This window comes from Rattus rattus, chromosome 17 (assembly GCF_011064425.1).
Source record: "Rattus rattus isolate New Zealand chromosome 17, Rrattus_CSIRO_v1, whole genome shotgun sequence".
In the NCBI taxonomy this organism is placed as follows: Eukaryota; Metazoa; Chordata; class Mammalia; order Rodentia; family Muridae; genus Rattus; species Rattus rattus.
The window spans coordinates 1532291-1547333 of NC_046170.1; the positions used below are offsets into that span (position 1 = coordinate 1532291).

General features: G+C 41.5%; 1 protein-coding gene across 1 annotated transcript in view; it reads left to right on the forward strand.

Moving 5' to 3' along the window:
* Window positions 1-13640, forward strand: part of Rspry1 (ring finger and SPRY domain containing 1) — a 49220-nt gene extending 35580 nt beyond the window's left edge. The window contains exons 11-15 of the mRNA XM_032888033.1: window positions 1645-1756; window positions 4271-4373; window positions 4828-4980; window positions 8560-8664; window positions 12086-13640. Of these exons, the coding sequence (XP_032743924.1) occupies window positions 1645-1756; window positions 4271-4373; window positions 4828-4980; window positions 8560-8664; window positions 12086-12182 (570 nt within the window). The 3' untranslated portion in view covers window positions 12183-13640. The remainder of the gene's footprint in view (window positions 1-1644; window positions 1757-4270; window positions 4374-4827; window positions 4981-8559; window positions 8665-12085) is intronic.
* Window positions 13641-15043: the final 1403 nt, after the last annotated feature.

Genomic DNA, 15043 nt, shown 5'->3' on the forward strand with positions numbered 1-15043 from the left:
GTTTATTTTGTTACAGGTGAGTTTTTGAAGCTGAGGTCTGAGTCTGGGAAGGGTTGGTAAGGTGTTGTTTGTAGCAGGCTCCTGAAATTCTCTGCAAAACAATTAGGTCAAGGTCACTTACCTTTTTCTGAGTACGGGACTAAAGGTCTACCACGCCTGGCTATTTAACTTTTAAATGGTGTCTGCATAGTACACAGGAAGGACTAATTCTAATTCAGAACTGTCACCTTGGAATTCAATATATTAGAATTAAGGAATTTGTTAAAATTTTCTCCAATCCGTATCCTGACTATACTGTTTATTACATAGAACAAATGGGCCATTAGGAGCTAAGATTTGTCTTTAACCATGTCTTCATTCCCTTTAACTCTGTTCTTCACCATTGGTGTATAAAGATAGCAGGTGTTTGACTTCCTCTATCTCCTCCTCCTCCTCCTCCTCTTCCTCCTCCTCCTCTTCCTCCTCCTCCTCTTCTTCCTCTTCCTCTTCCTCCTCCTCTTCCACACTTCTATTTCTAACTTTTTCTTTCCTTAAAAAACTATTCTTATGTTGGCTAGAGAGCTGGGTCAGTTGTTAGAAGCCCTTGCTGCTCTTCCAGAGGCCCAGAGTTTGGTTCCTAGCACCCATGTTGGATGGCCTGTAACCAGCTATAGCTCCAGATGCAGGGATCTGAGGCCTCTTTCTGGCCTCTACAGATACCCACACATATATACACAAAAATAAAGTGAATCTTTTAAAAATACATATTTTCATTATAATTAATTTATTTTGTTAGACAGGAGTAGTTGGCATGCTCCTTGACATGCATGAAGGTTGGAGGGCAGCTTGTGGGAGTCAGTTCTCTCCTCTCACCATTTGGGTCCCAGAGATCAAATTCAGGTCTTCAGGCTTGGCAACCTGTGCCTTTACGCACTGAGCCTTCTCCCTGTCCCTGTTTATTTATCTATGGACAGACACTGAAAATAAGATTTTGCTCACTCTTTTTATTCATTAAGACCAGGGTCTCATGTGCCTTGAACCCTTCTAGACCTGCCCCTGCCTCCTGAGTGCTGGGATTAGCTGTGCTTGGCTCCCCTTCGCCCTTGTATGTTAATAATTCTAGACAACAATGAAAAGTATCAAGTGAAAAAGGAGAAACGGTTGAGAGCCTGTAGAATACTCCAATTGCTCTGTTCTCAAAAGTAGTTCTGAGCTGAGTGTCCATTCTTAAAATCTGAGGGTGTGGGCATCTTGAAGCCCACACATACAGGAAAGGCATTGACCTGGCCACTGGGAAATGGCGGGGCTAGAGATCTTGGAAGTTTAAGTCCAAACTGAAGTCTGCTTTTCTTAGGACTAGTCTACAGAGAATCAGACTAACCTTCAAGAGTGCGTTTCCTTTTTCAGGAAGGACACCAGCTCCATGGTGCTAATAAGAACTAAATGAACTGACGAGAGTGAAAATGCCTGCAACAAAGGAAGCACTTGGCACATGGTTTTTGCAGTGCTAGTATCTGTTTACCTGGAACTACGCTTCTGTACTGAATTTTCTCTATCTTCCAAGCACCATAGGCTTTCCCTTATCCAAAAAAGCTTAGACCTACTAGGTCTCCCAGATTAGAATACGTAGAGTCTTAATCTTGTGGGCCTTGTCTCTCTCTCTAGGAAGGCTATGGTATTGGCGACGATGAGTACTCCTGTGCCTATGATGGCTGCCGGCAGCTGATTTGGTACAATGCCAGAAGTAAGCCTCACGTGCACCCGTGCTGGAAGGAAGGTATTCATTCTTCTCCATTTAAACTTGTCACCTGGGTTAGGACAGCAAGTTACTAGCAGGTACTTATGACATAAGGTAGGCTTCAATAACATAAGGTACCTTAATAGGAGACTTAGTATCAATGTCACCGCCACGATTGTGAATGCTATTCCCTGATAAGCCCTTCTGAAGTAAAGTATTTGAGAATACGAAGTCCTTGGGGACTGGAGGGAAGGCTCAGTGATTAAGAACATATGTGCTGCTTTTCTAGAGGTCCTGATGTCTGTTTCCAGCACCCATGTTAGGTGGCTCACAATTGCCTATAACTTCATCTCCAGGGGAACCAAATACCTTCTAGCATCCATGGGCATTTACACTCATGTCACATAAAACACATATACTTCTGTTTTAGTCAGTGTTTTATTGCTATGAAGAGACATCATGATCATGACAATTCTTATAAAGGAAAGCATTTAATTGGGGCTGGCTTACAGGTTCTGAGGTTTATCATTGTTGTCATGGTTGGGAGCATGGTGGCACACAGGCAGGCATGGTACCGAGGAATAGCTAAGAGTTACACATCTGATCTACAGGCAGCAGAGAGAGTGGCACTGGGCCTCAAGCCCCACCCCCAATGACACTTCCTACACTTGTTTCTGTTTCCCAAGTGCTGAGATTAAAGGTGTGAGCCACTATGCTGGCTTCTTAAAAGCTGTCTTTTTTTCTTTTTAATCAAAATTTAAGAAAATATATCTGGTGGACTAGAGAGATGGTTCAGCAATTAAGAGCAATGGCTCCTTTTCCAGAGGTTCTGAGTTCAATTCCCAGCAACCACATGGTGGCTCACAACCACCGTGAGTCTGAAGACAGTGGGAGTGTATCCATATACATAAAATAAATAAATAAATCTTTTTTTAAAAAGGAAAATATATCTGAATATTTACTATTTTACAATTTGAAAAATAGAAAAGTGCAAAGCAATTTTAATCCTACACACACACATACACACAGATTTTAGTTAGGGTTTTTCTATTGCTGTGATAAAACACTATGACCAAAATCAACTTGGGGAGGAGAAGGTTTATTTCATCATCTACTTCCAACTGACAGTCCATCACTTAGGAAACCGGAGGCAGAAACTAAAGCAGAAGCTATGGAGGAATGCTGTTTACTGACTTGCTCAATTTGCTTTCTTATACACCTTCAATGGGCTGAGCCCTCCCTCATCAAAGAAAATGTCCTACAGACTGGCCTGTAGGGGTGGATGAGGGCTGTTTTCCCTATTGTGGGTCTTCTTCCCAGATAATTTCCAGTTTATATCAAGTTGACAGAAAATAAGCCAACTAGGACACACACATGCATGTGTGCGTGCACACACACACACAATACAAATGTGTGTATTATATGTGTGTGTATAAGTAAATATATATAAACATATATAAATGTGTGTGGGTGTTTTGCATATAAGTATGTCTGTATACTTCATGTATATCCAGTGGCCATGGAGGACAGAACAGAAGCGGAGTTAACAGGTGGTTTGTGAGCAACCATGTGATTGCTGGGTTTCAAACTCAGGTCTTCTGGAAGAGCCCTCAGTGCTCTTCACCACTGAGCCAACTCTCCAGCCCTAGAGATGTTTTTAAGTTCTTAAATTGGTGCGTACGTATTTCCCATTGTTATGCCTCATCTCCTGAACAAGTCTCTAGGTAATGAAAAATGACGGCACTGGGGCTGGAGATGTAGCTCAGGTGAAAGAGTGCTGTGTGCATGTGCGAGGCCCTAGGCTCAGTCCCTAACACTGAGTAATCTGGATACAGTGATAAACTGTATACAGTGATAACCCAGTGACTCATGAAGTAAAGGTGGGAAGATCAAAAGTTGAGCTACATACCAAATTCAGCTAGAGCTACAGACACTACCTCAAAAAAAAAAAAAATTAGAACAACCACCAAACATGATTGGCTTAGGGTATGGTAGGATATGTACCTATAACCCTACCATTCAGGCGGCTGAATCAGGAGGATTTCGTGTTTGAGACCAACATGGGCTCCACAGCCCATGTGAGGCTAGGTAAGGCTACATAAATACCTGTCTCAGAAAATTAAAAAACAGAGTAAAATAACTTAATGCTTTTCAATATTTCATTATAAACAAGAACAAAAAATGAAGTCTCATTTTAGAAAATCAGTGAGAATGTGTACTTTAAAACAAAGGCAGGTGTTATCTGGGGGTGTAAATCTTCCTGAGAAGCAGATCAGCACAATTTTCTTTCTTAGCGTGTACACTTTTTTTTAACATTCTAGCATTTAAATTGGGATACATCTAATACAATTGCTATCTTGTCGTGGTTTAAGTGGAAGCTTTTTTCACTTTAATGAAACATGAAAATACTGCTATGGAAATGTCAGATAAGCTGCACAGGAAGCAAAGATAAGCATGTTGAATATGTGGTGTAAGACACAGACTTAGTGCAGGCATTGAGGCCCTTCCAGGATTGGGCAGCACAAGCCTAACAGTGTTTGGTTTATCTTCTAGGAGACACAGTGGGGTTTCTGTTAGACTTGAATGAAAAGCAAATGATCTTCTTTTTAAATGGCAACCAGCTGCCTCCTGAGAAGCAAGTCTTTTCATCCACCGTGTAAGTAGCTCCCCAGTGGAGGCTCTGTGAATCCATGGGATGTACTCTCCTCAAGGACAAAACCAAAACAGCTTTATCTAAGCAAGTATGAAAAATTGGTTTCTTTCAATTAATTAGAGCTCCATTTGATCTCACCTCATGCCCAAGAGTTTGATATAACAAAAAAATTGATACTACACAGAAAGATAAAGGTGCGGGCTTCCCTGACTCAGACCTGTGTAGGTTAATAAACTGAGTCTGTCTCCTCCCTTTTTTTTTTTTTTTTCCCCCGGAGCTGGGGACCGAACCCAGGGCGTTGCGCTTCCTAGGTAAGCGCTCTACCGCTGAGCTAAATCCCCAGCCCCTTCTCCCTCCCTTTCAACAGTGGGCCAGGCTCACTAACTTTCTCAGAATGGCTCTGTATGTGACTTGGTGTTATAAGCTCTGCTGACCCCTGCTCATTTTTTATCTGTAGATCGGGATTTTTTGCTGCAGCTAGTTTCATGTCATATCAACAATGTGAGTTCAACTTTGGAGCAAGACCATTCAAATACCCACCATCTATAAAATTTAGCACTTTTAATGATTACGCCTTCCTAACAGCTGAAGAAAAGATCATTTTGCCAAGGTAAGAGTCTGCTCAGCTCCCTCCAGACTGTCACATGCATCTCATGAAAATTAAAACAACTTATGGGAGTTGGTTTTTTTTTTTTTAGCATTGAACAAACGATTTTAAACAAGTAATCTTATTGCAAACTTTGACTTTCTGGGAAGTGTAAATTAGTGAAACAGATCCCAGAAAGATACAAACTAATGATTATCGTAAAATTATTTGAAAAATATTAAGACGACCTGGCAAAAGCAGGTCGTTTCATGAGATCTCTATCAAATTGTGCCTCATTATTAATTAAAGCAGCTGATCTCAATCTGGGTCAAACAACTCTTTGACAATGGTCACCTAAGGCCATCGGAAAACACAGACATTTACATAATTCATAACAGTAGCAAGATTACAGTTATGAAGTAGCAACAGATAATTTTAATGGTTGGGAGTCACCACAACATGAGGAACTGCATCAAACGGTTACAAGAGTAAGACCACTAATTAGAAGTGTCAGGACCCAGAGAAGAAGCATGTCTATAGTCCTTTATGAGTTAAATAATATTAATGTAAAACTCAGAAGGGGATAGTGTGGTGGCACCTTCTTATAATCCCAGTGCTGGGAAGCAGTGGTAGGAGACTCTCTAGAGTTTGAGGCTACCCTGGTCTAAGAGAGAACCTGTCTCAAAGTAAAAGATAGATAGATAGATAGATAGATAGATAGATAGATAGATAGATAGATAGATAGATAGATAGATAGATAGATAGATAGATAGAGAACCTGTCTCAAAGTAAAAATAGATAGATAGATAGATAGACAGACAGACATAAATAAAATAACAAAAATCAGAAAAAAATATGGCATATTTATACACACAAATGCAAACTAACTTTGCTTGAATCTATATAAAAATCCTTAATATTGGAAAATCAGTAAATTGTTAACAGACTTGATTTCTTAACTGCAACTCCTTTTCGATTTAAACTGCATAGCAAACATGCTACCACTGTTCTACAGCCATTAACACAAGGGAACACATCTCAGGTGAAACCTCATTGCCCTTACTTGGCAGAAACTGAGACTGGCACTGTCTCCCTGCTTGTCTCCTTATAAGGTGACTGTAGTCTGTTCCTTCAGTGAGGGAAAATCCAGCTGTTCTGGTGATTATTGATTGTTGAAGCCTGTTATATATTGTGAGCCAAAGTTTATCAATTTTTTTGGTTCGGTTTGTCTTTTTTGTTTGGTTTTTGAGATGGAATTTCTCTGTGTAACAGCCCTGGCTGTCCTGGAACTTGCTCTGTAGTCCATGCTGACCTCAAACTCAGAGATGCACCTGCTGGGTCTCCTGAGTGCTGGGATTAAGGTGTGAGCCACCATTGCCCAGCCAGAGTTTATCACTGTGTTAGCAGGGCAGCTGCCTGAGCCAGTATGAGGCGCAGGATTTGTATTACGATTGTTACACCAAGAAGATCGTTCCTCAACAGTTGAGGAGACCCTGCTGGCCAGGACATAGTTTGTGTTGAGCCATATGTCATACCTGTAAATGCAGCTATAATGCACTAATAGCCTGGCTTCTGTTTTGAAGCAAAACGTAGATCTGTAAGCTGCCCTTTTCCTCCACCTTCCACCTGTCTCAGTGAGTGGGCACTTTCAGATGAACTAGAACGTGTGACAGTAAGAGCAGCAGAGCCCTGGCAATAGTCTAAGAAGATAAAGGCCGTTTTCATTGTGTTTGGGCATCTGAGGTTTGTTCCTCAGAGTTTCTATGCGTTTTGTCTTGGTACTTGACAGAGATTGTGAACTCTAGTTGCTCTTGGTGAAAGCATGAGGTGTCACACTTCAGCCCTTTGTTTATCCGGTCTGCTTTTCCTGGGATGAGGCTCATAAATCACCTGAAGGCACACTGACCTGTGGATGAGTCCCCTGCATCTTCAGAGTTACGCCTCCCAGAATGGGGTAGGAAGTTAACCTTTATGGCCAACTTGGTGACTGGCTGTTCACTTTTCCTATTCAGAGTTTGTCCTGCTTTGAACAAGAACAATAGATTACATGTTAGGTCAATTTTGTTCTGAATCTATACTTTTTTGTCTCTGAAATACACCAAGTTTTTGACACACATACAGAACTATAATCTGAGCTACTACAGAGGCTGAAGCAGGAGGGCTGCAACTTACCGGAATTGTGTTGTTTATGTTATGTTAATTCTCTTCACTGTTTATTTTTGACCTCTTTATTGTGTTAAATTCAAATACATACAAAAATGTAAGAGAATGCACAGTGAAGCACTTAACATCCTTACTACAGTAGTCAGCCACAGTGGTACTGACTATCCTGTGGCCTTCCCTCATCCATCTGTTACCATAAATATCCATCCCAGTCTCCATTGCTGCTGCCTAGCGTGGTCTCCGCAGACAACAAGGCTCCTCTCCTCCTCCTTGACACACACACACACACACATACACACACACACTCACACACGCACACATGCACACACACACACACAAACTCACACACACTCACACACGCTCACACACACGCTCACGCACACACACTCACACACTCACACTCACGCACACACACTCACACAAACACACGCACGCACGCACACGCACTCACACGCATGCGCACACACACGCACACACACACATGCACACACGCACACATGTACACACACGCATACAGGCACTCACACACGCGCACACACACACATGCGCACACACGCACAGAGCACAGACACACACACACACATACACACCCGCACACACACACACTTCTTTTCCTCTTTCCCAGTTTATTTTTCACCATGGCATTCCTCAGCATTTAACAATCATTTTTAGTCTGTCTCCCCCATTGCCACTTGAGAACAGAAACTCTATAAGAGCAGATACTTTCCTGGTTTGGTTTGGTTTGGTTTGGTCTATTTCCCTTTCTTTCTGTTTGTGGTTTCCCCTTCTTTTAACTCTGTCAGCTCTAGAGCCCAAGCTGCCCAAGACTCTTGGAGGTTCCTCTACCCTAGCTTCCCAAATGCTGACTCTAGCTATGTGGCACCATGCCTTGCTAAGGGCACTTACTTGGTCTCCTGTTCACTGCTGAATTACCAGGGCTTGGGGCAAGGCCAGGCACACAGCAGCCTGTAAGTGAATTTTAGGAGAGCAGTTCTGCCTGTCTGCTTTCCTGTCCATGCTGAGTGGAAGAATAATGGAAGAGTTCAGACCTGTGGTGTCTAAACTTGCAGGGAGTCTACATGTCATAAACCCCTTTACCTTATGTGGTGTGTGAGTGTTTTTCCTGGGAAAGGCTCGTACTTTTCACCAAATTCTCAGCATATGTGACTTAAATAGTTGCTGGTAAAAGAACACTGGATTAGAACCAAAGTATCTGAATTTGATTTCTGTTTATTAAGTTCTTATATAAATGATCTCATTGAACTTTATTTTATTTGTCAATAAAATGGCAGTCCAGCCTCCCTCACTGCTGAAGCTGAGAACTTACTGAATGAAGGTTGTGGAGTGTGTTTTCCCCATTAGGGACTTTTGAAAGCTCTCATGGCCCCACTGCTGACTGACTCCTTATTGACAAAGTGAATGTTACATTGCTTCTCTCAGGCACCGGCGCCTCGCTCTGCTGAAGCAAGTCAGTATCCGAGAGAACTGCTGTTCGCTCTGTTGTGACGAGGTGGCGGACACACAGCTGAAGCCCTGTGGACACAGGTCAGACGCTCCCCATGTTGATCATCTTCCACACATGGTGTTCATCCTGCTCTTGAGTTACCTCTGGGGGATTAGCAGGTCTAGAGCTATTCATCAGGGCGTTAGATTATTACAGCTGTAGTGAGCTGAATGGAGAACTAAGTTGCCAAGTATCTATTGCTTTCCAGAAAATACCTGCAGTAGAACAAGCTGTTTCATATGAAAAGCTTAGGGTTTTTTATTTACTTTTTTTTCTTTTTCGCTTTTTTGCTTTTTTGTTTACTCAAATAAACACACATACACAAGTAGATTTGGGGGGCGGAGTTTGAGACAGGGTTTCTCTGTGTAGCCCTGGCTGTCCTGGAACTCTCTCTATGCATAAGGCTGGCCTCAAACTTACAAAGATCCACCTGTGTCTGCCTCCTGAGTGCTGAAATTAAAGACGTGCACTACCACACCCGGTTTATATTTTTTATATAAACCAGGCTTATTAAATGTGAAAGACTCAGTGCTGTTCGTGAGCATCTCGGGAAGTCACTTTGAAGTTACCTTCCTCACCAGCTTCCTTTTAGATTCCTAAAGATTAAAAAGGTGGAGCTTCCATACCATCTGACCACATTTCAGCCTGTGAAAGGAACGTAGTGGAGGACATACTAGATCCTGTAGGACGATGTCTAAGCATCACCATAGCAGCCAATAAGCGGAGAAAGCCATCCTAACTAACATTAGACAGGAGGGTAAACAGTGTGGCAGCCTTGGCCTGACTCATGCTGACAGTCTGATAGCAACACTCAGGCTGGCAACACAAGCTGCCTGTATCCATCTATCCCAGCACTGTGTACTGTGGTTTTTGGCATTTCTTTTTTTTTTTTTTTTTTTTTTTTTTTTCTTTTTTGAGCTGGGGACCGAACCCAGGGCCTTGCGCTTGCTAGGCAAGCGCTCTACCACTGAGCTAAATCCCCAACCCGGTTTTTGGCATTTCTTTAGTCACCTTATTGCCCAGGGGTCTTGACCGCAGTTTGCCAACACAGGAGTGATTCAGCCTAGATCTTTGACCCAGGGTCTTCTGAAATGGGTTAGAAATGCAGGCAGTAGGTCTCCTTTTGCCTTATTTATGGCAGTTTCTCTCCTAGAGCCCAGAACTCAGCTTAAACACTTTGGCAGTTTAGTTATCAGGGCCTTACAGACTAATAAAACATTAAAGGTCTTATACTTTCATACAGTTTCCATCTTTAATAGTAGGATCTGATCTTTTCCAACTTTGAGCCCTTTGGCCCTTCTGATGGCCTTAATCACATTTAAGGACTAATTGATGATGTGTAAAGACTTAGAAGTAATTATCCTATGTGACCAAAGTTTCTGAAATATCCAAAACAAAGTTGGAAAGAAAATCAGAAGAATTACAAGAGTATAGTACAATTCAGTTAGATGGTATAAAGGCTGCACCCTTTCAGTAGTCAGGAATGTAAAGAAGTTAGAGTTAGTTTTAAGGGTGATGGTGAGGAAGGGAAATGAGGATAAAATGAATGACAAGACCCGACCTTTAGACAAGACTGACCGAGATGACACCATTCATTCCTCTTGTCAAAGCAAATGGTAATGAAGTCTGCCTTTGCCTCCCTCCCTAAGGCACTAAGTCCAGATACTTTCACTGGTGAATCTTTAACATTTTTCAAGGGGAAAGTAGTTCAAATTTATCTAAGAGTTTCTAGATCACAAGCAAAATAAGCCCACAGCACTATTATAAAATCTGCATAGTAAACACACTAACAGCTGAAAAGCAAAAACAAAAATGCTAAGAAGACTTCTTTTGTTTCATTTTGGGTCTTTGTTGACATGGGGGTCTCACTCTGAGGCCTACTGGTCTGGAACCTGCTCTGTAGACCAGGCTGGTCTTACACTCAAAAGAGCTCCACCAGCTTCTGCCTCTCGAGTCCTGGGATTAAAGGCAGGAAACACTGCCCCTGGCTCTAAGTCCACTTTAACTTATGACTGTGTCTACAGCAGCAGTAGCGAGAGGCTACAGTGACGTCCTGCAGGACGAGGGCTAGGTTCCCAGCACTCACCTTTAATCCTACCCAGCCACTTGGGAGGCAGAGGCAGGTGGATCTCTTGAGTTCAAGGCCAGCTTTCTAGTCTGCACAGTGAAATAGTCCAAATAAATAAATAACATAAAAATTTCCTTAATGATATTTAAAAATATTACGTTTGAGCTAAATGCTAACATCTTTTTAATTATCTTTGGGCAGTTCAGGAATAGAAGCCAGACCTTCACACAGGCTAGGCAAGTGCTGTACCACTGAAATGTATCTAATGCTTTTGTTTCTTTTTTCTTTTATAATTTTTGGTTTTGGTTTTTGTTTTAAGATTTATTTATTTATCTGAGTACACTGTAACTGTTTTCAGACACACCAGAAGAGGGTATCAGATGGTTGTGAGCCATCATGTGGTTGCTGGGAATTGAATTCAGAACCTCTAGAAGAGCTGTCAGTGCTCTTAACCACTGAGCCATCTCTCCACCCCATAACTTTTTTTGAGATGAGGTGTTGCTGTAGAGCCCAAGCTCAGCTTCACAAGTGCTGAAGCGTTGTAGGTCTGAGCACACACTCTAACTAGCATCTTATTAATAGTGGTGTGCTAGAAACATTCTAAGATGGCAGGGGACAAGACAGAAATGCTTGCTGCTGCCACTGCTTGATTTACAACATGAACAAAAGTCAGCACCTCTTCTTGCTATGTGCATAAATACCAATCTATTGTTAGATTTGTCTGAAAATCCTCTTCTTAGTGGCTTAAAAACCAAGCAGAAGCATACGAATGCATGCCAAGGAGTATGTCATGCTTCTAGTAAAACTCTAGGAGGGCTGGAGAGATGGCTCAGCAGTTAAGAGCACTGGTGGCTCTTCCAGATGATCCTGGTTGGAGTTCCAGCACCCACATGGAAGCTCAAAACCATATGTAATAGTTGCCCAGCGCCCTCTTCTGGCCTCTGCAGGCACTGCACGTGTTATGCGTATGCATAGAAAAAACAGTCATAACACATAATATTTCAAAAACTGAAATCTAATATATAGTAAAGGCCGGACACATCTGTAAGATATGATGTATTTGGTAAATATCTCTAGAATAAATGACAAGTTGATAGAGGAAAAATAGTATACATTCCTGAACATATAAACATACATATACATGTGTATATACATGTGTGTTTATATAAATGTGTGTATAATGCGTACATATAGATTTTAATAAGCAACTTCTTTAGCCTACAGAGGAGGGGGATTGAAGATAAAAAAAATAGGAAGAGAAGTTTAATTTTTCTTTAATTTTTTCTAAACCATGTACATTTACCCTTTCCCCAGTAGACTTGTTAACCTTTTGGATTTAGCTAACAGGTAGAGTTTGGCATTAATTTAACTGGCATTTATATCTTTTTCCTCAGTGACCTGTGCATGGATTGTGCCTTGCAACTGGAGACCTGCCCATTGTGTCGTAAAGAAATAGTGTCTAGAATCAGACAGATTTCTCATATTTCATGACACATGTGAAGAGATATCATGGACCTATTTCTACTCAATTCCAGCCAATGTTGAAAAGAAAAGGAAAAAAAAAACCACAAACATCTCTAACCAGTTGTACGCACATTGAAACTTATAGCCATGGCCAGATTTTATGCTAAAATCGGTAGTTTATCAAAGACAAATTCTCTTAGTCTAATCCAACTTGCCATCCCTGAATTCCTTTTGAGGCCAAGGAAGGTTGGGCCTGTGGTACTTCCATGAAAGATAACAGGTGGCAAGGGTCTCCTGAATACTGAAACCCCGCCGGAATTCTTCATGTTGGTTCATTTGATTAGCACAAGGTGTTTTGTGTCTTAGTGTACAGTTTTTATTTTGGGGTGAAGTCATTTTGGAGAAGTAGTTGACAGCGTGTCTGGGTTAAGTATCATCGGTCAGAGAACCCCGTGTGTGAAGCATGGATATTGCACTGCAAGACTTGAATCTGTAAACGTAGCGTCGCACAGACCACACAGGTCATTACTACAAACAGCACGAAGACCCTGACAGACGGTGCACAGACTGTAGGGAAAGAACAACAACAAACCCAATTTTTTTTTATATTTCAGTGATTCCAAAGAACATTCTAGTTTTTTTAAACTACAGAAAATTGGTGGTATTTTCACATTCATGGTGTTTCTATCCAGTTTCAGTACCCACATTTTGTGAGGAAAAAATGTTTTACCAATGCAGAAGGAACTCTTAAACCAATTACAATGTTAGACTGGAGAAAATTGGTAGTGTATCTTTGAGGTACCATCAAATCAGGTTTTTTGTTTTGTTTTGTTTTGTTTTGTTTTTTAAAAATTTTTAATCAGTATTGTTTTGGGAAGTGATATACTTTGAAACTCTTGAATTACTCTCTAGAAGACAGTCTGAGAACACATATCCTGTTGTTTTAAATAAATACATGTTTTTGAATAGCAAGTTCAATCATGAATTGTTGACTCTGTCTTCATCAAAAGTGTTTTATATCCCTCTCAGGGTCTCTGGTGAAGGCCTTCAAGAGTCCACTTTTTTCTCACAGAAAAAAAAAAAAAGGAAGGTAGAATTGTAAATTTTTAAGACTTATTTCATAATGGTGTACCTCAGCAACTGCCTTTCAATTTATGCCAAGTCCTTACTTACTGAGTTTATACTTGAACAGTAGATGTCTTCTGATTTTACAGTGTTTTTAACTCACTGCACATCCTTTTTCCTTCCTTTCCCTCTTTCTTGTTTGTGGTTCATTAAACCCGTCCACTACAGAGGCGATCTCCTTCCTGGCTGTATGTGTTGGGGTGCTGGGGTTTCTTTGTGTCTCTCTGGTCTTCCATAAATCCCCCCCAAATATATATATATAAGTATATATACAGATATAGTTATGTGTTCTTTCAGCTTGTGGCGAATGCAGTAATTTGCATTGAAGAATAAAATATCTGTTGCATTTTTTACTGTTAAGAGTTCACAGCTCTCATTGGTGTCCTCTACTGAAGCTCCTACTTCTAGGGGTAGGAGAAAATCAAGTAGAAGAAGCAAGGAAGAAAAGTCAGAAGGCTGAGACTGGGAGATTTACTGGGAGATTTTTGGCCAGCCTAGGCTACTACATAGTAAATTCCAGAACAGTCAGGGCTATATAGCAGCTCAGTGGTAGATTACTGTCTGGCATGCTGTTCAAGGCCCTGTGCTCCTTTCCTAGCACCTCAAAGAAAAAGAAAATTGAGTTTAACTAGGCATGGTGTGTAACAACAAATTAGCTATACCACTTTGTGCCCGACAGGCCACTGCACACAAAGACACACACACACACACACACACACACACACACACACACACACACACAATTAATTTTTGATATGCCCTGACTAGTTCAGAGGTTGAGCAGTTCTAATCCTCTGCCCAGCTAGCATACATTTCCCTCCAGTACTCCTGGCTCAACACCTTCTAAATCTACGTTTTATCTTTGTTGCCCTGTTACCTTCTGGGCAGCCCCTCCCACAGGGCAGCTTCCCCTTTCCACCTACATTTTGGATGGATTTTCTAATGCAGTTCTAAATCTGATCTGTCTCCCTTTGGATGGATTTTCTTCTGCAGTTCTAAATCTGATCTGTCTCCCTTTGAGACATGGTGATCTCTCTCCTTCCTTTCTCCCAGTTTCTAGCCTACACATATTTAAAGGTCATGCCTCAGTCTACCTGCAGCCATTGGCCATTGGTTTACTCCTTATTGATCTATCAATTGGGGACAAGGACCTTCAGCTTTTGAACATAGAGATTTCCAAGTTCGGGGGCAAATTAATTCCAAGCATTAGAACCAATCCCCAACATCAGTGCATGCCTTTGTCCCAGCACCAGGAAGGTAGACAGGCCAATCATAGAGCTCCAAGCTACCCAGAACTACAAAGAGGCCTTGTTTAATTGCAGATCTTCACTGAGCTGCTGTAGTAGGCACTGGCACCTGCCTGTGTGACGTGTCATATTACCAGCAGGAAGAAGCATGTAATTTCTATGTACTGTGTTGATTTTGCTAATGCCATGAAGAAGAAGAATATGCTGCTGTGAGCATAAGCATATAGTTATGGGGAGAATTAGAACTACTATAGATGTCTGGCTAGTGTATGGGTAGGGGAAGTTGTCAGAAGAAAACTAAAGGAGACATAAGGTTGTACCAGGAGGAAGGGACTGAAGAGAGGTTTCTAGTACTGGGTGTCTAGGTGGGCATAGAGCATTGTAGACAGAGGTCCTCACTAAGGAAGAAAACTGGTGCAGTGAAGACGGGACATGGGGAGAGGAGCTTGCTCTGCTTCTGGAGGTCAGGGAATGCTCATGAAACCCAGGTAAGGTGCTCGTATTTTCTCCTAAATA